This window comes from Mandrillus leucophaeus, unplaced genomic scaffold (genome assembly GCF_000951045.1).
Source record: "Mandrillus leucophaeus isolate KB7577 unplaced genomic scaffold, Mleu.le_1.0 Scaffold321, whole genome shotgun sequence".
Classification (NCBI taxonomy): domain Eukaryota; kingdom Metazoa; phylum Chordata; class Mammalia; order Primates; family Cercopithecidae; genus Mandrillus; species Mandrillus leucophaeus.
In genome coordinates, this window is record NW_012103377.1 from 3,061,768 (window position 1) to 3,079,810 (window position 18,043).

General features: G+C 41.8%; 1 protein-coding gene across 2 annotated transcripts in view; it reads right to left on the reverse strand.

Annotated features, from left to right (window-relative positions):
* PHEX (phosphate regulating endopeptidase homolog, X-linked) overlaps positions 1-18,043 on the reverse strand; it is a 224,577-nt gene that overhangs the window by 142,768 nt on the left and 63,766 nt on the right. For both annotated transcript variants that reach the window (XM_011988020.1, XM_011988019.1), the window contains exons 8-10: positions 15,882-15,965; positions 13,817-13,962; positions 1,588-1,681 (exon numbers count right to left, since the gene is read on the reverse strand). In XM_011988020.1, coding sequence (XP_011843410.1) covers positions 1,588-1,681; positions 13,817-13,962; positions 15,882-15,965 — 324 coding nt within the window. The remainder of the gene's footprint in view (positions 1-1,587; positions 1,682-13,816; positions 13,963-15,881; positions 15,966-18,043) is intronic.

Sequence of the window (18,043 nt, forward strand, 5' to 3'; positions counted from 1 at the left end):
CACTTCGTGCTCAAGAAACATCCCCTCATACCTAACCTTAAATGTTCACACACTGCTTCTTACACCCCTCTCATTCTCTTCACAGTAGGGGTGGAAAGCAGCTGGGCATCATCTTTTATGTGATTCATAGCAGTTAAAAATACACACACACACACGCACACACAATCTACTTGTTTTGTATCTTAACCCATCAATACGACATATATATAGAAAGAGAGAGTTGTTTTATGCTGTTCTCTGGAAAAAGACTTTTTTTTTTCTTTTTGAGATGGAGTCTTGCTCTGTTGCCCAGGCTGGAGTACAGTGGTGCCATCATCTCAGCTCACTGCAGCCTCCGCCTACTGGATTCAAGCGATTCTCCTGCCTCAGCCTCCCAAGTAGCTGGGACTCCAGGCGTGTGCCACTACACCTGGCTAATTTTTGTATTTTTTGTAGAGATGAGGTTTCACCACCTTGGCCAGGCTGGTCTCAAACTCCTGACCTCAAACAATTTGCCTGCTTCGGCCTCCCAAAGTGCTGGAATTACAGGCGTGAGCCACTGCATGCAGCCCTAAAGTAACTTTATATGCTAGTGACTTTATAGGGTCAAAGCATATCCAAAATAATTGCACTACTCTTCCAGAGTAATGGCCCACTAAGAATTTCTATACTTACAGTTCCTCTAATAACAAAAATGCCTCTTGAATGAAATCATAGCTTACAAGATTCACCATTCACTTCACTTTAAATTGATAGAAAAATAAAAACTGTTTCAAAGATACAAAATCCTTACGGCCTCTAGTGGAAGGAGAATTAGTCAGATACAAGCCTCAAAAACAAAGATGAGAGTACCATGGGTATAAACTGGGAGGCGAGCAAGGGTGGGAGAGAAGCCAAGATTAAAGAGCCAGGTGAGGCCCGACACAGTGGCTCATGCCTTTAATCCCAGCACTTTGGGAGGCCGAGGTGAGAGGATCATTTGAGCTCTGGAATTCAAGACAAGCCTGGGCAACATGGCAAGACCCCATCTTGAATAAAAATAAATAAATAAAGAGCCAGGTGGGCAGGTGGAGGAGGTCTCAGAGAAAACGAAATTAGAGCCTCTTGGACCTAGCAGAGGATAGATGCGAAGATGGAAGGTATAGGCAAAGTTTAAGACAAAATTCCATTTCCAAATTGAAAATGAAATTCTACCATCTAATATCTCTATCATGCACATTTTAAATGTTCAGAATACTGAAAATAAAAGATAGTTACAAATATATCACAATGAAATGTTAAAACTATAATTACAGTGACCCAGTTAAAAACTCTGGGGGAAAATGGGAATCCACTGATAAGACGGGGAAGTTTGAAAACAATGTGTGGCCTCTAGTATTTCTCTAAATATCTTCATAGAACCCATCAAAGTAGAGCTTGAGTGTATCTTATCATATGTAATTTATACCTAAATAAAAATAAATAAGGCACACACACACAAATAGAGCTTGGGCTACAAACGCCCTGTCTAATCCCTGAAGATGATTTTTATTGGATCAGTTAATATATGGACGATTCTAGCATGTAAAGTTATCCAGCGATGTAACATTGCAATCTTCTTAAACTTACCCTTGAGAATTCCAGCCATCTATACTGAAAGCGCCTGCTAAGGTTTGGAATTCTGGAATAAACCATTCTCCACACCAAATAGTTGGCAATGGTCCTGTTAACAGAGAGAGATGCCCATTTATTGTATTTTAGGTCAATATCTGATGCTCTGCAGAACACCTTGAGAAAAACGGTTGGCAAAGCTCCACCGAGGGACCTCTTACTCATACAAAAATGCAGAACTTTCACTTGAGAAATGACATAAGATGATAAATGTCAATAAGCACAACCAAAATTGGCTTGCTTTTCACCACCCAACAGAGATAGATGAAGGAAAGATTCCAGCCCCAGCCCTCAGAGTGAACATTTTGCTTTCACTCTCAGGGTATAAAGTCCGCTGTTACACAGCCTTTCATGTCTGGAAATTGTGAGGACCTTCAAATTACAGCAGATCCTCAAATAGCATCATTTCATTCAACATTCTTTTGTTATATAGTTGATAAGAAAAAAACCCATTCTGGGCCAGGGTCACTGTCTGTGTAGAGTTTGCACAGTCTCTCCAAGTCTGCACAGGTTTTCTCTAGGTACTGTTGTTTCCTCCCACATCTCAAAGATGTGCCTGTTAGGTTAATCGGCGTGTCTACACATTCCCAGTGTGAGCGAGCATGGTGCGTGTGTGACTGCACCCTGCAACAGGATGGCGTCCTAGCCAGGGCTGGTTCCCGCCTGCTGCCCTGAGCTGCCTAGATAGGCTCCAGCACCTGCAACCCTGAACTAGAATAACTGGGTTAATAATCATCTTACTTACTTTTATTCATCTTTCTTAAATGTATGCATGGCTCACATGTATTCAGTGTTCAATATTAGACGTGTTTTGGTCTTTATTTAGAAGTTTGATGATGTTTTTGTGAGCAGGAATATGCCATAGGAACTTAACTCTTGTTTACATCAATTAGCCTATGGTAAAACTGATTTCATTATCTGTCATTTTGCTTAAAGTCACAGTTTCCAAGAACCTATCGATGATGTTAAGTGAGGACTTACTGGATTAGGTGACTTGATACCATGCCTATGTATTCTTTGCCTTTGGAAACTAACAGCTAAATATTGGCTAATACCAATTATCTAATTTTGCACCCTCATTCTATACTTACTAAATATGTGAGTTTGGACAAGTCACTCAAGGTCTGTGATTTTATCTTTCCTTGTCATACAATGAGGATCATCCCCACCTTACAGGGTTGTTGTAGGGTTCAAATAAATAACAAAATGCTTGACAAATATATTTCTGGGGTTTTGTCTTTCACTTCCAAATGTATGAATAAGCTCACGTAATGCCTATAATACATATCTTTAAAAATACGTTACATTTTAAGGGTTGCCTTTTTCTATAAGCAAAAGATGACCTGACCTCATAAGAATGTGTGATCTGAGTTAATTTCTAACCCAATAGTGATGATGGATTTTTAATGATCCATTCCCCTCCCAGCTGTGCCATTACCATGGTGACTAATAACACACATTCCTGAAATGGCTTTCTGGTCAATCATGTGAGAGTAGTATGACATGACGACACTAAAAGCCCATCAAGAACAAACCACACTCTCATTTGTATGACATTCTGACAGTGGACATGCGCTCCTACTAGTAAAATATTTTTCAGCATACATACCCAATACATGGATGTTTAATTTCTACAGAGATATACTAATAGACTAATATATTAGGAATATTTTTAACAAATACAAAAACAGAAATTTCAAAAGATGAGGTAAAATGAAATTAAAAATCTTCAAAAGTCATTAATCCTTCAAACACCATTGGATTAATTCTTCAAGACATAGTGTCCATATAGGATTTGGTTAATACAACAATGACAATGAATATAAATCCACATTTCTTAGAGTCTTCTTGACTATTTCAAAAATTTATGGCATGTCTTTGTCAGATTACTATTGTGCTTGTTCTTGTTAGACCACCATTGTATTTCTCTTGTCATCTGACTAACCAACATGGCGTACCAGCCTGGGAGAAGGGTCACTTCTGCCAATTTCTAGCTGTTCTCTTGTGCTTACATCATCAATAATCATTTCAATTCCTGTTTCTCTGGAAGAATTTTTAAGCCACTTATCTATGCTGTATGTAGTAAACTAGACAAACTAGACAATAAAATTCATAAATCCACAGGTATATGTAAACTGCTCAAGATTTTTTTTTTGAAGATGGAGTCTCGCTCTGTCACCCAGGCTGGAGTGCAATGGTGCGATCTTCACTCACTGCAACCTCTGCCTCCTGGGTTCAAGCAATTCTCCTGCCTCAGCCTCCTGAGTAGCTGGGATTACACGTGCCTGCCACTACGCCTGGCTAATTTCTATATTTTTAGTAGAGAAGGGGTTTCACCATGTTGGTCAGGCTGGTCTCAAACTCCTGACCTCAGGGGATCCTCCCACCTCAGCCTTCCAAAGTGCTGGGATTACAGGCATGAGCCACCACGCCAGCTGAGATTATTTTTAATATACTGAACGAAAACAAGCCAGTGAGGGTGACAGTGGCCCTCTCACATGTTCCATGCAGATCAAATGAAGGGGCCATAGCCATCAATATAGAACTCAATAAAGCATAATTATTTTTCTTAAAAAGTTTTTTTATTTCAATAGCTTTTGGGGATGTAAGTGGTTTTTGGTTATATAGATAAATTGTATAGTGGTGGGCCAGGCGCGGTGGCTCAAGCCTGTAATCCCAGCACTTTGGGAGGCCGAGACGGGCGGATCACGAGGTCAGAAGATCGAGACCATCCTGGCTAACATGGTGAAACCCTGTCTCTACTAAAATATACAAAAAACTAGCCAGGCGAGGTGGCGGGCGCCTGTAGTCCCAGCTACTCGGGAGGCTGAGGGAGGAGAATGGTGTAAACCCAGGAGGCGGAGCTTGCAGTGAGCCGAGGTCCGGCCACTGCACTCTAGCCTGGGCAACAGAGCAAGACTCCGTCTCAAAAAAAAAAAAAAAATTGTATGATGGTGAAGTCTGAGATGTTATAGTGCACCCATCACCCAAGTAATGTACACTGGATCCAATCTGTAGTTTTTTTTATCCCTCATCCCCTTCCTACCCTCCCTGCTTCTGAGTCTCCAAAGTCCATTATATTACTCTGTATAAAGCTTAATTATTTTTAAATTTAAATAAAGATATAGAAGTTCTAAAATGTTCTTCTCAGACCCAATGGATCTTGTTAGGGTATGCACATTCCCCTAAGATACCACTGCCCTAATCAGCAAAGTCTGGCTCTTGTCCATCTCTGTTGAGGCCACTAAGTGGTTTGGGGTCATTCCTTTGGCTCTTTTGCATTCACATCTCCACTCCTTAATAGGATAAGAAGTGCTCACTGAGCACTTATTGTTGGCCAAGTATTGTGCCAGATGCCATGAGGAACGTAAAGAAATAAGAACCCAGCACCTACAGTTAGAGAACTCAAAGTCCAGCTCAGAACACAGGACTTCAGACTTCAGCTTGTTCATGTAATTGGGTTGTTTCATTGAAGGGACGCACTGTAAGTATATAAGGGATCTTTCTTTCATTCACTCAATCAACACATCCTGAGCGCCCACACATATACTAACAGTTCTACGTGCTGGGGAGACGGATAGTCCCTGATTTCCTGATGCTTTTAGTTGAACAGGGGAGATGAGACAAGTGCATAAATGATGATTTGGTAGACTCTAGCACCGAAAAGTGCATGCCAGACACTTCACTGTAAGGATAGTACATCTCAAACTGAGGGCTAAGGGAAGGCTTCATGAGAGGAGCATGCCAAAAGGTTAAAAGGCTTTGGTGTTGCAAACAGGAACGTGAACTCTGGACCGGCTAAATAATGGTCGAATCGGCTGATGTGTTGGAGAGGATGGTGAACAGGATCATCACTCAAGGAAGTGGGCAGAAAGGCCAGCCACACTGGGGAGATGCAGACAGCAACCAGGGCATAGTCTCTAGCACATTCATGGGCCAATCCTGGTCTTAGTGCAAGGACTTTATGTTCTTTGTCTCTAAAATACCTCTTGCCCGGCGTGTGAACCATGCTGGATTAGGTGGAGATGAGAAGGAGGTCAACAGCCAGCAGATGTCCTTTCATCAGTTCAAAAGATATTCCCTCAAAGGAGTGGTGATGAGCCAGAATAACTGGGGAAGTTGTTAGGGGGCCCGATGGTGGCAGTGGAAGAGGCAGTATGGCAAAGTATACTGGGGTTTGAGAAGTAGGGGCCCTTCCAGCTCCCCTGAAATCATCTCATTTAGGCATCTCACGTTAACTATGATCCTCACAGTGCTGCTGTAAGAGAGATGTGATTATACCCATTTTACATATGAGGAAACTTCAGGCTTAGAACCATTAAGTAAACTCACAATCACATATTCGGTGAGTCTCAAACTAGAATCACCTGGGGAAGTTGTTAAAAGTCCACATGCCTAGGCCACCCCAGGCCAATTAGGTCACCATCTCTGAAGTGGTACCCAACATAAATATTGCTTATAAATCTCCTCAGCTAAGTCCAATGTGAGGCCAAGTTGAAGAATCACTGTAATAAACAATGGAGGCCAGACCAGACCCAGGTGTGTCAACTCTAAAGCCTGCATATGCTTTTCGTTATGCCACACAGTGATGAATTAAAGCCTCTTTTTTTTTTTTTTTTTTTGAGACAGAGTTTCACTCACTCCTGTCACCCAGGCTGGAGTGCAATGGCACTATCTAAGCTCACTGCAGCCTCGACCTCCTGGGCTCAAGGGAACCTCCTGCCTCAGCCTCTCAAGTAGTTGGGACTACAGGCACGTGCCACTGTGCTTAGCATATTTTTTTGTATTTTTGGTAGAGACAGGGTTTCACCATTTTGCCAGGCTGTTCTCAAACTCCTGGACTCAAGTGATCCACCCAATTCGGCCTCCCAAGTTTCTGGGATTACAGGCGTGAACCACGATGCCTAGCCAAGTCTCTAATTCAGCTAAGATTTCCTGGCCAATCACAGAGACCCCAAAACACTCCAACAAAGATGCTTCACAGAAATCTAAGGGCATAAAAATTATGAGGACTTCCCGGACAAGGCATTACAAAGGGTGATAGCATAACAACCAGACCTCTGCAAGCTGGAAGCTGGAATGCTGAGAAGTTCACACAGCGAGACAATGGCACTGATGAGTTTCTTCAGTGTGTTATAAATACACTGACAGAATGCTATGGAGCACAGCTTTGGAGTGCTAATATTACCACGCCAGGAACAGATATAACCATAATGACTGAATCACTGTCACCTAATGCTCAGATACATCAAAAAGCAAAAATCAGACTCAGCAACGGTCCTTGAAAATAACACATAACATCCTTTTTTTCCAGAAAACACATTTTCAGCCATATGGTAATTTCCCCAAGTGGCAATAAATAAAATAGAGAAAGGCCAAGTGTCTCAGAAGAGAATCCACCACAAAGAGAGCAACGTGAAATCATTTCCTAAAGCCTCTGACTTGGAAGATGTTTTTAATTTTTAGATTTGGGATGCTCCATTGGTAAGTATAATGCAAATATTCCAAAATCTGAATAAATCCAAAATCAGAAACCCTTCCGATCCCAGGTATTCTGGATAAGGGATACGCAACCTGTGGAGGCAGCTTACATTTGTATTACATTTCAGAGATCACAAAATACCTTCTTTGATTTTTATAACAGTGCTGTGAAGTGATTATTATTATTATCCTTATTTTCAGATGAAGAAAACAAAGGTAAGAGGTCAAGGTACTTCCAAGAATGTAACAAATCTAGGACCAACATCTGGGTTTTCAGATTCCAGAGCTTGCATTTGCTCCTCTCGGTCATACTATCTGAAGTGAGCCACAGAGGTTCTTCTTAAAGGTTCTCAAAGCCAGAGATCTTCCTAAATCCTACAGGCTGCCCAGAGGCAAATGTAAGGCAGTGATTCTGAAAGTGTGTCCCTGAGCCAGCAGCTTCAGCATCATCTGAGAACTTGTTAGAAACTTCCGAGGCCTTACCCCCAGACCTGCTGAATGAGAATCCGTGGGGCGGGGGCCAGCACACTGTATTTCAGCAAGCCCTCCAGGGGATTCTGGTCCGTGTCAGTTTTGAAAACAGCTGGTCTAGGAAAACTCCATCTCCTCATCATTCTGCACATACAGCTCAACTAGGACTTCCTAAATCCCACATCAGTGCTTCTTAAACTTGAATGTATATATGAGTCCCCTGGGGATCTTACTCAATTTCAGCCTCTGATTCAGTAGGTCTGGGGCAGAGCCTGATAGGCATTTCTGACAAACTCCCCAGTGATGTCTCTACTGCTCATCATAGGCCATTCTTTGACTAGCAAGACCCTAGATCACTCTCAGAAGAGCTGGCCCCCGGGAGAGGTCCACATAACAGCACATTTTCCAGGTCATCCTTTGGAAACATGCAACAAGAATCATCTTACTTTAATGTACATTGTACTTGCTTTATATGAAAAGAAACTTAAAGACAGGAATACTTACAGAGCCCTTGACAAAACTCCAAGGGTTTGCTCTAGGCCAGTCTGCTACAAAACAAAACAACAACAACAACAAAAACAACAAAAGAAAACAGTCCTTGTGCAGATGATCTCCATGGGGCCAGGCCTGGCCTAGAAGAGGAAACCACAGCAACTCCTCCTGATGCCAACCTTCCTTGGCCTCTCCTCTTCCCACTCTTACCCCTCAGATAAAAGTAGATGGGAAGTGTCTGAGGCAGCCTCAAGTCAGGAGTGAGGAGGAGAACTGAGGGGGGACAGAAAGGGAGGGAAGTCTATAGAGCTCCTCACCCAGTGACGTGCTAGTAAATGTTACCAACTGCCTTGTCGAGGAAAAAAAAAAATGATTTGTTACATTTGCCAATTTCCATGGTGTCAAAATCCCCCATGGTTGAATTCAAACTATCAACATGAGATCACTGAACATGTAGTTAGGAAGAGATGCACATAACATGAGAGATCATCACTACCTCCTTACCCCCTTTCCACCTTAAACACCAGCTCTTGTTCCCCACAGGCAGCCTCCAGCTCATTCCTCCAAGGGTCTCTCCCTGGCCACCTACTCCCCTGGACTGCAAGGTTTGGCACCACCACCACTGATGTGGTTTGGCACCACCACCACTGGAGGATCTCATTGCTCTAATTCTGTACCATGCACCACCTACCAAAGAGTCAGTGCCACTGTCCCCACAGCCACTCAGTCAGAGAGAGAGGCCTAATCCCCTAGACTGGCAGTGGGAGTGATATAAGAAGGGAGAAGCAGCAATTGAGAAATAAACAGCTGAAAGAAAAAAAACAAACAATCCCATCAAAAAGTGGGCAAAAGACATGAATAGACAATTCTCAAAAGAAGATATACAAATGGCCAACAAACATATGAAACAATGCTCAACATCATGAATTATCAGGGAAGTGCCAAACCACAATGAGATACCACCTCACTCCTGTGAGAATGGCCATCATCAAAAATAAAAAAATAACAGATACTGGCATGGATGCGGTGAAAAGGGAACACTTTTACACTGCTGGTGGGAATGTAAACTAGTACAACCACTATGGAAAACAGTATGGAGATTCCTTAAAGAACTAAATAGAACTACCGTTTGATCCAGCAATCCCACCACTGGTTATCTACCCAGAGGAAAAGAAGTCATTATACGAAAAAGATACTAGCTCATGCATGTTTATAGCAGCACAATTCACAATCGTAAAAATATGGAACATACATAAATGCCCATCAATCAACAAACGGATAAAGAAAATGTGGTATATATACACCAGGGAATACTACTCAGCCATAAACGGGAAGGAAATAATGGCATTTGCAGCAACCTGGATAGAGCTGAAGATGATTATTCTAAGTGAAGTAACTCAGGAATGGAAAAATATATAACGTATGTTCTCACTTTCAAGCAGGAGGTAAGCTATGAGAATGCAAAGGCATAAGAACGATATAATGGACTTTGGGGACTCAGGGGGAGGGTGGTGAGCAATAAAAGACTACGCATTGGGTACCATGTACACTGCTCAGGTGATGGGTACACCAAAACCTCAGAAATCACCACTAAAGAATTCTTCCATGCAACTAAACACCACCTGTTCCCCCAAAATTATTGAAATAAAAATAAAAATTAAAAAATAAGACATGAACAGCTGACACCAACACAAGATGGCTTTGAACCCCTGAAAATTGCAGGAGAATTGCCAAAGCTAGCAACATCTAACTATCTGAGGGTACAACACGCTAGTATCTCCAAAATGAGCAGTGAAGCATCTGAAAAGTGTCTCTTTTCACACCAAGACATTTATGGAAAAAAAGAGATAAGACATAGAAATGAGGGTGACCCCATTTAGAATCTCAGCTGTTTCCTCTTAGAGGTGTGATCTTGGCCAAGTCACTTAACCAAAGCTTCCTCATCTGTAAAGTGGGAACAACACATAGAATTGTAAAAATCAAAGATGTTAACCATAATGGTTACCTGTATATGATTTTCATAGGCAGATTCTCAAAAACAGAGGCACAGCAGAGATGCCCAATGTGAGAAGGCTTGGCTGGCTTTTTCTTCAATGGTGCCTCCAGGGGAAAGGTAGGAGGTGGGAGGATCCTCATAACATTCATCTGATGCCTTTCCTCTACATATCCTGAGCCCAAGCTGGCCCCTCAGCTCTCTAGCCCCCTGCCTTGCAGGTGACACCCAAGTTTACACTAATTCCACCACTCAAGATGCTTACCATCCCCTTTTCTCCATTCTCCCATACCTAGAAAATTCCTCTTTATCCTTTGGGGTTCCATTCATATGTCACCTCCTTGTGGTGGTGATGGGGTATCTGGTTAACTTCTAGAATTTTTAAAGTGTCTACTACATGAGAAGCACTGTGCTAGGCCACAATGCTTAAAAAAGCAATCACAAGAGAGCCCTGCCAGAAGCAACCTAAGTGTCCATCAACAGATAAATGGATTTTTTAAAATGTGGTAGATATACACAACGGAGTACTATTCAGCCATGAAAAAGAATGAGATCCTGTCATTCCCAGAAACATGAGTGGAACTGGAGGTCATAATGTTAAGTGAAATAACCAGGCACAGAAAGACAAACTTCACATGTTCTCACTTATTTGTGGGAGCTGAAAATTAAAATAATTGAATTCACAGAGATAGAGAATAGAAGGGTGGCTATTGGAGGGTGGGAAGGGTAGCAGAGGAGAAGGAGGGAAGGAGGGATGGTTAATGGGTACAAAAAAATAGAAAGAACGAATAAAACCTAGTAGTTGCTAGTACAACAGGTAACTATAGTCAAAAATAGTGTAAATGTACATTTTAAATAAATAAAACAGTATAATTGGATTATTTGTAACACAAAGGACAATTGCTTGAGGGGATAGATACCCCATTTACCTTGATGTGATTATTATGCATTGCATTCCTGTATCAAAATATGTCCTGTATTCACAAAAATTAAAAATTTAAAAAAGAGTGCCTGCCATCAGGTACCCACAGTGTCATAGAGGTAGGGAGCAGGGAAGCATTTGCCATTGAGAGAAAAGTCGTCATTTCAAGAAAATGAGATATGCTCTTTGATAAAGGCATGTCTAGGGAAACTCCAACTCCTTTTCCTCCTGGGCATATAGCTAAACTATATTTCCCAGTCTCCCCTACAGCTAGATGAGTCGCAAGACTGAGTTCTGGCTTATGGAATATGGGTAGAAGTGACATACCCCACTTCTAGGCCTTCCCACCAAAACCTATACAATCCTCCACCCTCTCTGTTTCTCCATCCTCCAGCTGAATAGAGAAGATGCCAAACATCCACGGGAGAGCAGAGTCACAAGATGAAAGGAGTCTGGGTTCCTGAGTCACTATTTAGAAGAAAGCTCTCTTACACGGACACCCATGTTCAGACTGTTCCATGAGCAGAGGGTACAATTTAGCCAGTGAGTGTTTAGAGGTGCTGGTTATAGCAACTGGCATATCATCATCAATGGAAAATGATCATCAATGGAAAAACATCACCATAGTATGCAAATAAAATACTGTCAGACTTCTCATGATGTGTACGTTGTCTTGAAATCTCACAAGAATACACAGAATACAAGTTGCTTTTTTATGAACTGGTGGTTGCGGGATAAACTGTGTGAAAGATATTTGGGTTTTGGCTTTATTTTTATTTTATTTATTTTTTAAGACAGAGTCTCTCTATGTCACCCAGGTTGGAGTGCAGTGGTGTGACCTTGGCTCACTGCAACCTCCACCTCCTGGGTTCAAGCGATTCTCCCGCCTCAGCCTCCCAAGTAGCTGGGATTACAGGTGCCAGCCACCACACCCAGCTAAATTTTGTATTTTTTTAGTAGAGACAGGGTTTCACCATGTTGGTCAGGTTGGTCTTGAACTCCTGGCCTCAAGTGATCTGCCCGCCTCAGCCTCCCAAAGTGCTGGGATTACAGGTGTAGGCCCCCGTGCTTGGCCAATTTTTGTCTTTATTTTTAAATGAAGTTGTATATGTACTTATGTACTTATGTCTAAGGTGATTTTTCCATCTATGTTTTTTCTACTGTTGTTCCCTATGTTTACATTTGTCCAAGTTATCATTTTGACAAGAATCAGAGTAAAATCTCCCTCCAATCATGGTCTTTTCCACTGTTACGAAAGGTCCTGCAATTACCAAGCAATCATCACGACAGAGATGCTTTTTCTAATAGAGTAAACCAAATTCCAATCTATCCCCTGATTGTAAATTAGGCTTTTTTTGGAAGTAAAATTAATCAGTGTTCAGAAGTACCTACTCTTCTAACACAGATACTAGAAGAAACTGACTCAGGAGGTGAAGGATGAATCTCTAGCAGGCCAAACTCCATCTTTCAATGGAAATTACCACCAAAATTTAAAATGTGCTCCGTAACTCAATGGCATATGAGTAGAAAATCATTAGGGTCATATTTGATAGTATTTGAGAGCTAGGAAGTACTTACAAAGAAATTTCCCAATACAGTGATCCCCTTCTGCTCCCCTAAGAAAAGTTAATCGTAAGATTCTCCTGAGGTACTTGTTTAAAATAAAGATTACTTGGCCTCCCTTCCAGCTCTACTGTATCAGACTCAATGGAGGAGGGCCTTGGAATCTGCATTTTTAACAAGCACCCGAGGTGACGCTGCTGACATTCCTGGCCCATGGAGCAAGGCTCTACCCTGCAATATAATTACCTACCTCTAGATTCAATTTTCATTTAGAAAATTTTCGAAGAATCCTGGCTTATCTCTAAATGACATAATTTTAAGTAAACTGTTTCTTCTCTCCCTTTTCTGTATATTTTCCTCAATGAACACAGATTACTTTTATCATCAGAAATTATCTTAAAAAGAGCAGCAGCTTCTCTCAGGTGTCTAAGTGTTTCTGTAGGGGATAAATGCTACATTTTATTCCTAGAATTGTTGGAAGTGCCTTTTTTAAAAAACATAACTTCTGGCAATATAGCCTTGTCTGAGTCCAAATAAGAAAATATGATTTTAATCATGGCCCAGCAATTAACTCAGTAAAGTGTTTTGTAAACTCGTTGATTCATTTTGTAAACTCTGTGATTCATTTTCTGAAGTCAAAGCTGAATGCCTTAATGAACCTGTAAAATTCTCCTTCCTGGAAATTTTGAAGATTTTTCTTTGTAGTACTAAACTAGCAAAGCAACAAATTCTAAAACATTCTTTAAAATAAGAAAACCCTGGCAGTTCCTAAAGTTGTTTTATCAGTGCAATTTTTCTACCGCTCTCAAAGTGGTCTTGTGTCTTTCAATACAGATACTTTTGTTTATTGCCAGAAAGTGACTTACTGGTTAAAAAGGAACCAGAAAAAATAAATAAATAAATAAATAAAAGGCAGCAAAAGATTGAGAATGAACTGGGGAAAAAAAAGATGTTCACACAGAAATTTTAGAAAATAACATAATTATATAACTTGTTCCCCAAGCTCATAAACAATTTAGGATCTCGAAGAGAACAGCATGGAGAAAGACCAGAAATAAAGGAGAAAAACATTTGTTATCATTGCAGCAAGTAAATTACACCAGACAATGGTTTTGGCCAGTTCATCACAAAGGATACCGGGATTTTCCTATGACTCTTTTGATGTGACATTCTTTAAAAACAGTTTCCAAAGAAAGTGAGAAGGGAAGCCCTTATAATTTAAAGAAAACACAAAAGTCACAGTAAAATTCACATAAAGTTCTTACTTCTTTCTCTCGGACCCTAATATCCTAAACAAATCTTTAAAGTACTGCGGGACGCGGACCACCACATTCTCGGAGGGGCTGATGTCTTTCAGGTGGGGGTAGAGTCTGGTGTCAATGACCTTCTTGATATAGCCCAGCCAGTCAAACTGAGGGGAGAGAGAACAAAACAGAATGAGAGAACCTCTGTTAGGTAGCAAGTAAGAAAGGCAAATAGAATAGATTGAGTGTCATTCATTTCTTTTGATTTCACACCTAATAATTCAAGATGCAACTACTCAAGTCTAGAAAATAAACTCCTGATCATTGCTATTCAGATCTATTGTCTTTTTTTTAGACAGTCTCGCTCTATCACCCAGGCTGGAGTGCAGTGGCATGATCTGGGCTCTGCCTCCTGGGTTCAAGCAATTCTCCTGCCACAGCCTCTGGAATTACAGGCGCCTGCCACCATGCCTGGTTAATTTTTGTATTTTTAGTAGAGGTAGAATTTCACCATGTTGGCCAGGCTGGTCTCGAACTCCTGACCTCAAGTGATCCACCCACCTCGGCCTCCCAAAGTGCTGGGATTACAGGTGTGAGCCACCGTATTCGGCCTGATCTATTGTCTTAATCACAAATGGAGCATGTGTTCTGTACCATCTACATCTGGACAACACACACACACACACACACACACACACACACACACACACGAACACAGTAATATGCACCCTCACTCCCTTGGCCCCCTCTAGTACTCTTCCTCCTTCCTGAACTCTCCCCTCTGTCTTTCTCTCCCCATTCTGCTCTCTCTCCCCGTCCTGTACTCTTCTTCTATTCTATACTCTCTTTTTTCCTCCCGTACTCTTCCCTCCTTCTCTCTTGCATTTCTCTTCCTCCTTCTAAATTCTTTCTCTATACTGTACATTTTCTCTCCCTCCCTCACTTTCTCTGTCCTGTACTCTCCCTCACTCTCATATATACACAGAAACAGATGCCCCAGTACATAACTAGTCTCTGTGACACAGCCTTTAAAAAAAAAAAAAGAGGAAATAAGCAGCAACAGAAAGTAAATGCGGCCAGGCATGGTAGCTCACGCCTGTAATCCCAGTACTTTGGGAGGCCGAGGCAGGGGGATCATTTGAGGTCAGGAGTTTGAGACCAGCCTGCCCAATCCCGTCTCTATTAAAAATACAAAAAATTAGCTAGGTGTGGAAGCAGGCACCTGTAATCCCAGCTACTTGGGAGGCTAAGGCAGGAGGTTGCAGTGAACCCGGCAGAGGTTGCAGTGAGCCAAGATCACGCCACTGCACTCCAGCCTGGGCAACACAGCAAGACTGTGTCTCAAAAAAACAAACAAAAACACAGAAAGTAACATGCCTCCATTCTTCAGAGCATCCCTATCTTACCTAAAACACCATATGGTGTTTCTTAGATTGGCTACTCTAAAAGTCTTTTCCCAACCTTTTCTCCGTTACCTGTGTCCACTGTTGAAATGGAAAACCAGTTACTCACTTGCCCAACCTCCCCGGTGGTTAGGAGTGGCCACGTGACCCAATCCTACTCAATAAGAAATAAAGGGAAGACATCTGGAGATGTTCTGGAAAGGTCTGTTTGTTTTTCCTAGTAAAAGAGTTAGACACATCACTGGCCCTTTCCCCTTCTTCCTGCTCTGACACAGATGTGATATATGGAGCTGTCATGGATACCTTGCAACCATGAGTCATCAAACATGAAGTCAAAAAGCCAACACACTAAACAGAGTAGGATACAAAGATAGGAAGAACTTGGGCCTTTGACAACACTGTTAAACAGCTGAGCCAATGCCAACAATTACCTATGTCTAGACTTTTGTCATGTGAGAAAATAGGCTTTAAGTTTCTAAGCCACTGTGGAAAGATGTTTTGTTCCCTATAACAGAAGGCATCCCAATACACAGACAAGGGATATTTTATGTGATTGTTGACAAAGATGATGATAACCAAGACTGGGAGTAGGTTTTACAAGACAGAAATTTACACACAGATGAAATCCAATCCCTTCTAAAATGACCAGTTGAGAGAAAGTTTTCTGGATAGTTTTCACCAACCTGGGGAATCATAGCACTCAGTTCAGAAATGTTCATTTTGTTGTACATGGCCTCACTGGTTCGGTTTTCATGAGGAATCATTATCTGTTGGAAAGAGATTTTGGTTATCTTTTTTTCAAGTGAACCATTTCTTACTGTATGATTACTTCCTACATGTGCCAAAACATCTGCATAGTATTATAAAGTTTTTCAGGGCTTTGGTGTGGTGCCCAACTTCGAGGGAGAGAAAAAAAGACATAACTTTAGGCAGGATTAAGAAAATAAACTTTCATATCCTCCTCTGCATCAAATATTGTCCCCAGCACAAAAAGAACTACCCAAAATCTCCCTCCCAATCTATAATGTGGATGGGCAAAATCTATTGCTGGGTCAATTTTGACAATTAAACTTAAGTTGGACAATTGAGGTAAACATCCCACTGTCACCTGTGGTCTCCAAATAATGATCTCAATATTTCATGAACCATCGACTATCCCTTCATCTCTAGGGGCAAATTTTCACTGATGAACACAAGACTATCCGGATGCCACTGTTCCCCGTGATCATTCTGTCAACAGCTCATTCCCTCATTTCCCCTTTTGTTTCTTTGACCTTGAGATTTCCCTAGCCCCATTGCTGGGAGTATGGATTCAGTCACTGCCTATTCACACATTTCAAAACCTGCCTCTCTCCAGCCCTGACTCTATACTCTTTCCATTCCCAATACTCATGCTCTTGGTCATTTGGCCAACACCAAATCTGAGCTTCTAGCCTCCACTATGTTTAACTTAAGAAGAACAGCAATGATTATCTTCCTGAAGGATCATCTTAATCACTTCCATTGACCAGCAGTAGCTCCCATATCCACCCTTCAATCACATCATGACTCTGCCTTCGGGCCTTCCATCATCTAATTCCCTTGCATTAAACTTGCCACATTTCCACTGCACACATGACTCTCCTACTCTTACATCTCCTATCCACCATCACCACCTCCATGGTTTGAACTATGACTCAGGACTGCCCAAGATTCACTGCTTCTAGCAAGCCTTTCCAATAACACTCCACTTGGTTCCAATCACAAGGGCTACTCCATCAATAAGACCTCTCCTTGTGCACACATCTCTCCAGCTGGATTGGCTAAGTATATGCTTCCATGGCTGTATTTACAAGGACTTATTTGTGCTAGACTGGACTGTCTTGTCTTCTCAGCTTCAGAAGTTTCCCTAGGACTACATATCCCACTAATTTTGAAAATACCTAGTGATGTGTAGTGTAAGATATGGAGGTAAGCATTACTAGCAGTGATTTTTCAAGGTAAAGATTACGGAGGGCTTACTGGCAGGTATCTGCCCCCTCTTTGCTAAATGCTTCAGTGTCCTTAGCTTCCCTTTCTTCACTCTCCACAGGAGAGACCACACGTAACTTACAAACAGCCTCCTGGCTCTGTGTGAATCATTGCCTCAGAGAATATCCACACTCCTCTTCCACCAGCCCCTCCTCTGCCCTCGGACTCTCACAGCCCCAAGTTGGAGACCTTTGGCCTCAGAGCTGTTTTCAGCTCTCTGCCAGCCACTCCCCTCCACACAACAGATTTGTCACTTCATTTAGCCTCTTGACAATTCCCAGTCTTGCCTCAGCCCAGCTGTTTTTAGTTCCCTTTTTGGTCCAAATCCCTGGCTCAGGGCAAGGCCTTCCCTGCTGTTTCAGAGTTCTAGTCCAAATGAGAGTTCTGGGCCTCCTATGTGCCTGGAAAGAGAATTCAGGCAGACTCTAGACATGGCTCAGAGGCACAGTCATGGACCTCGAGACACGTGCAGCAGTCTTCACAGTCTTCAAAGGTGACATGCAGGAATGAACTTCTTGCACTACAAGTAGGAGTTTGGAGAGAGCTGTACACGAACATCATCACAGCAAAGACAGAGAGACCAATTCCTCTTTACCCTTATCCTTCATCCCTACTCCCATACCTCAACACACCACCAGCACCTCGCCAAACAAAACCAATCAACATTTGGACTCTTATTCACCTTGAGATTTTTACTAACTTCTCTTGTGGAAGATTTCCAACACATGTGCAAAAGTTGCTTGGTAAAAAGTATCATTTTCTTTCACTACAGGGTTTCCCCAGAAGCAGATTTTACCACATTTGTTCCCTCTTGGCCTAGGAACATATAGAGAGA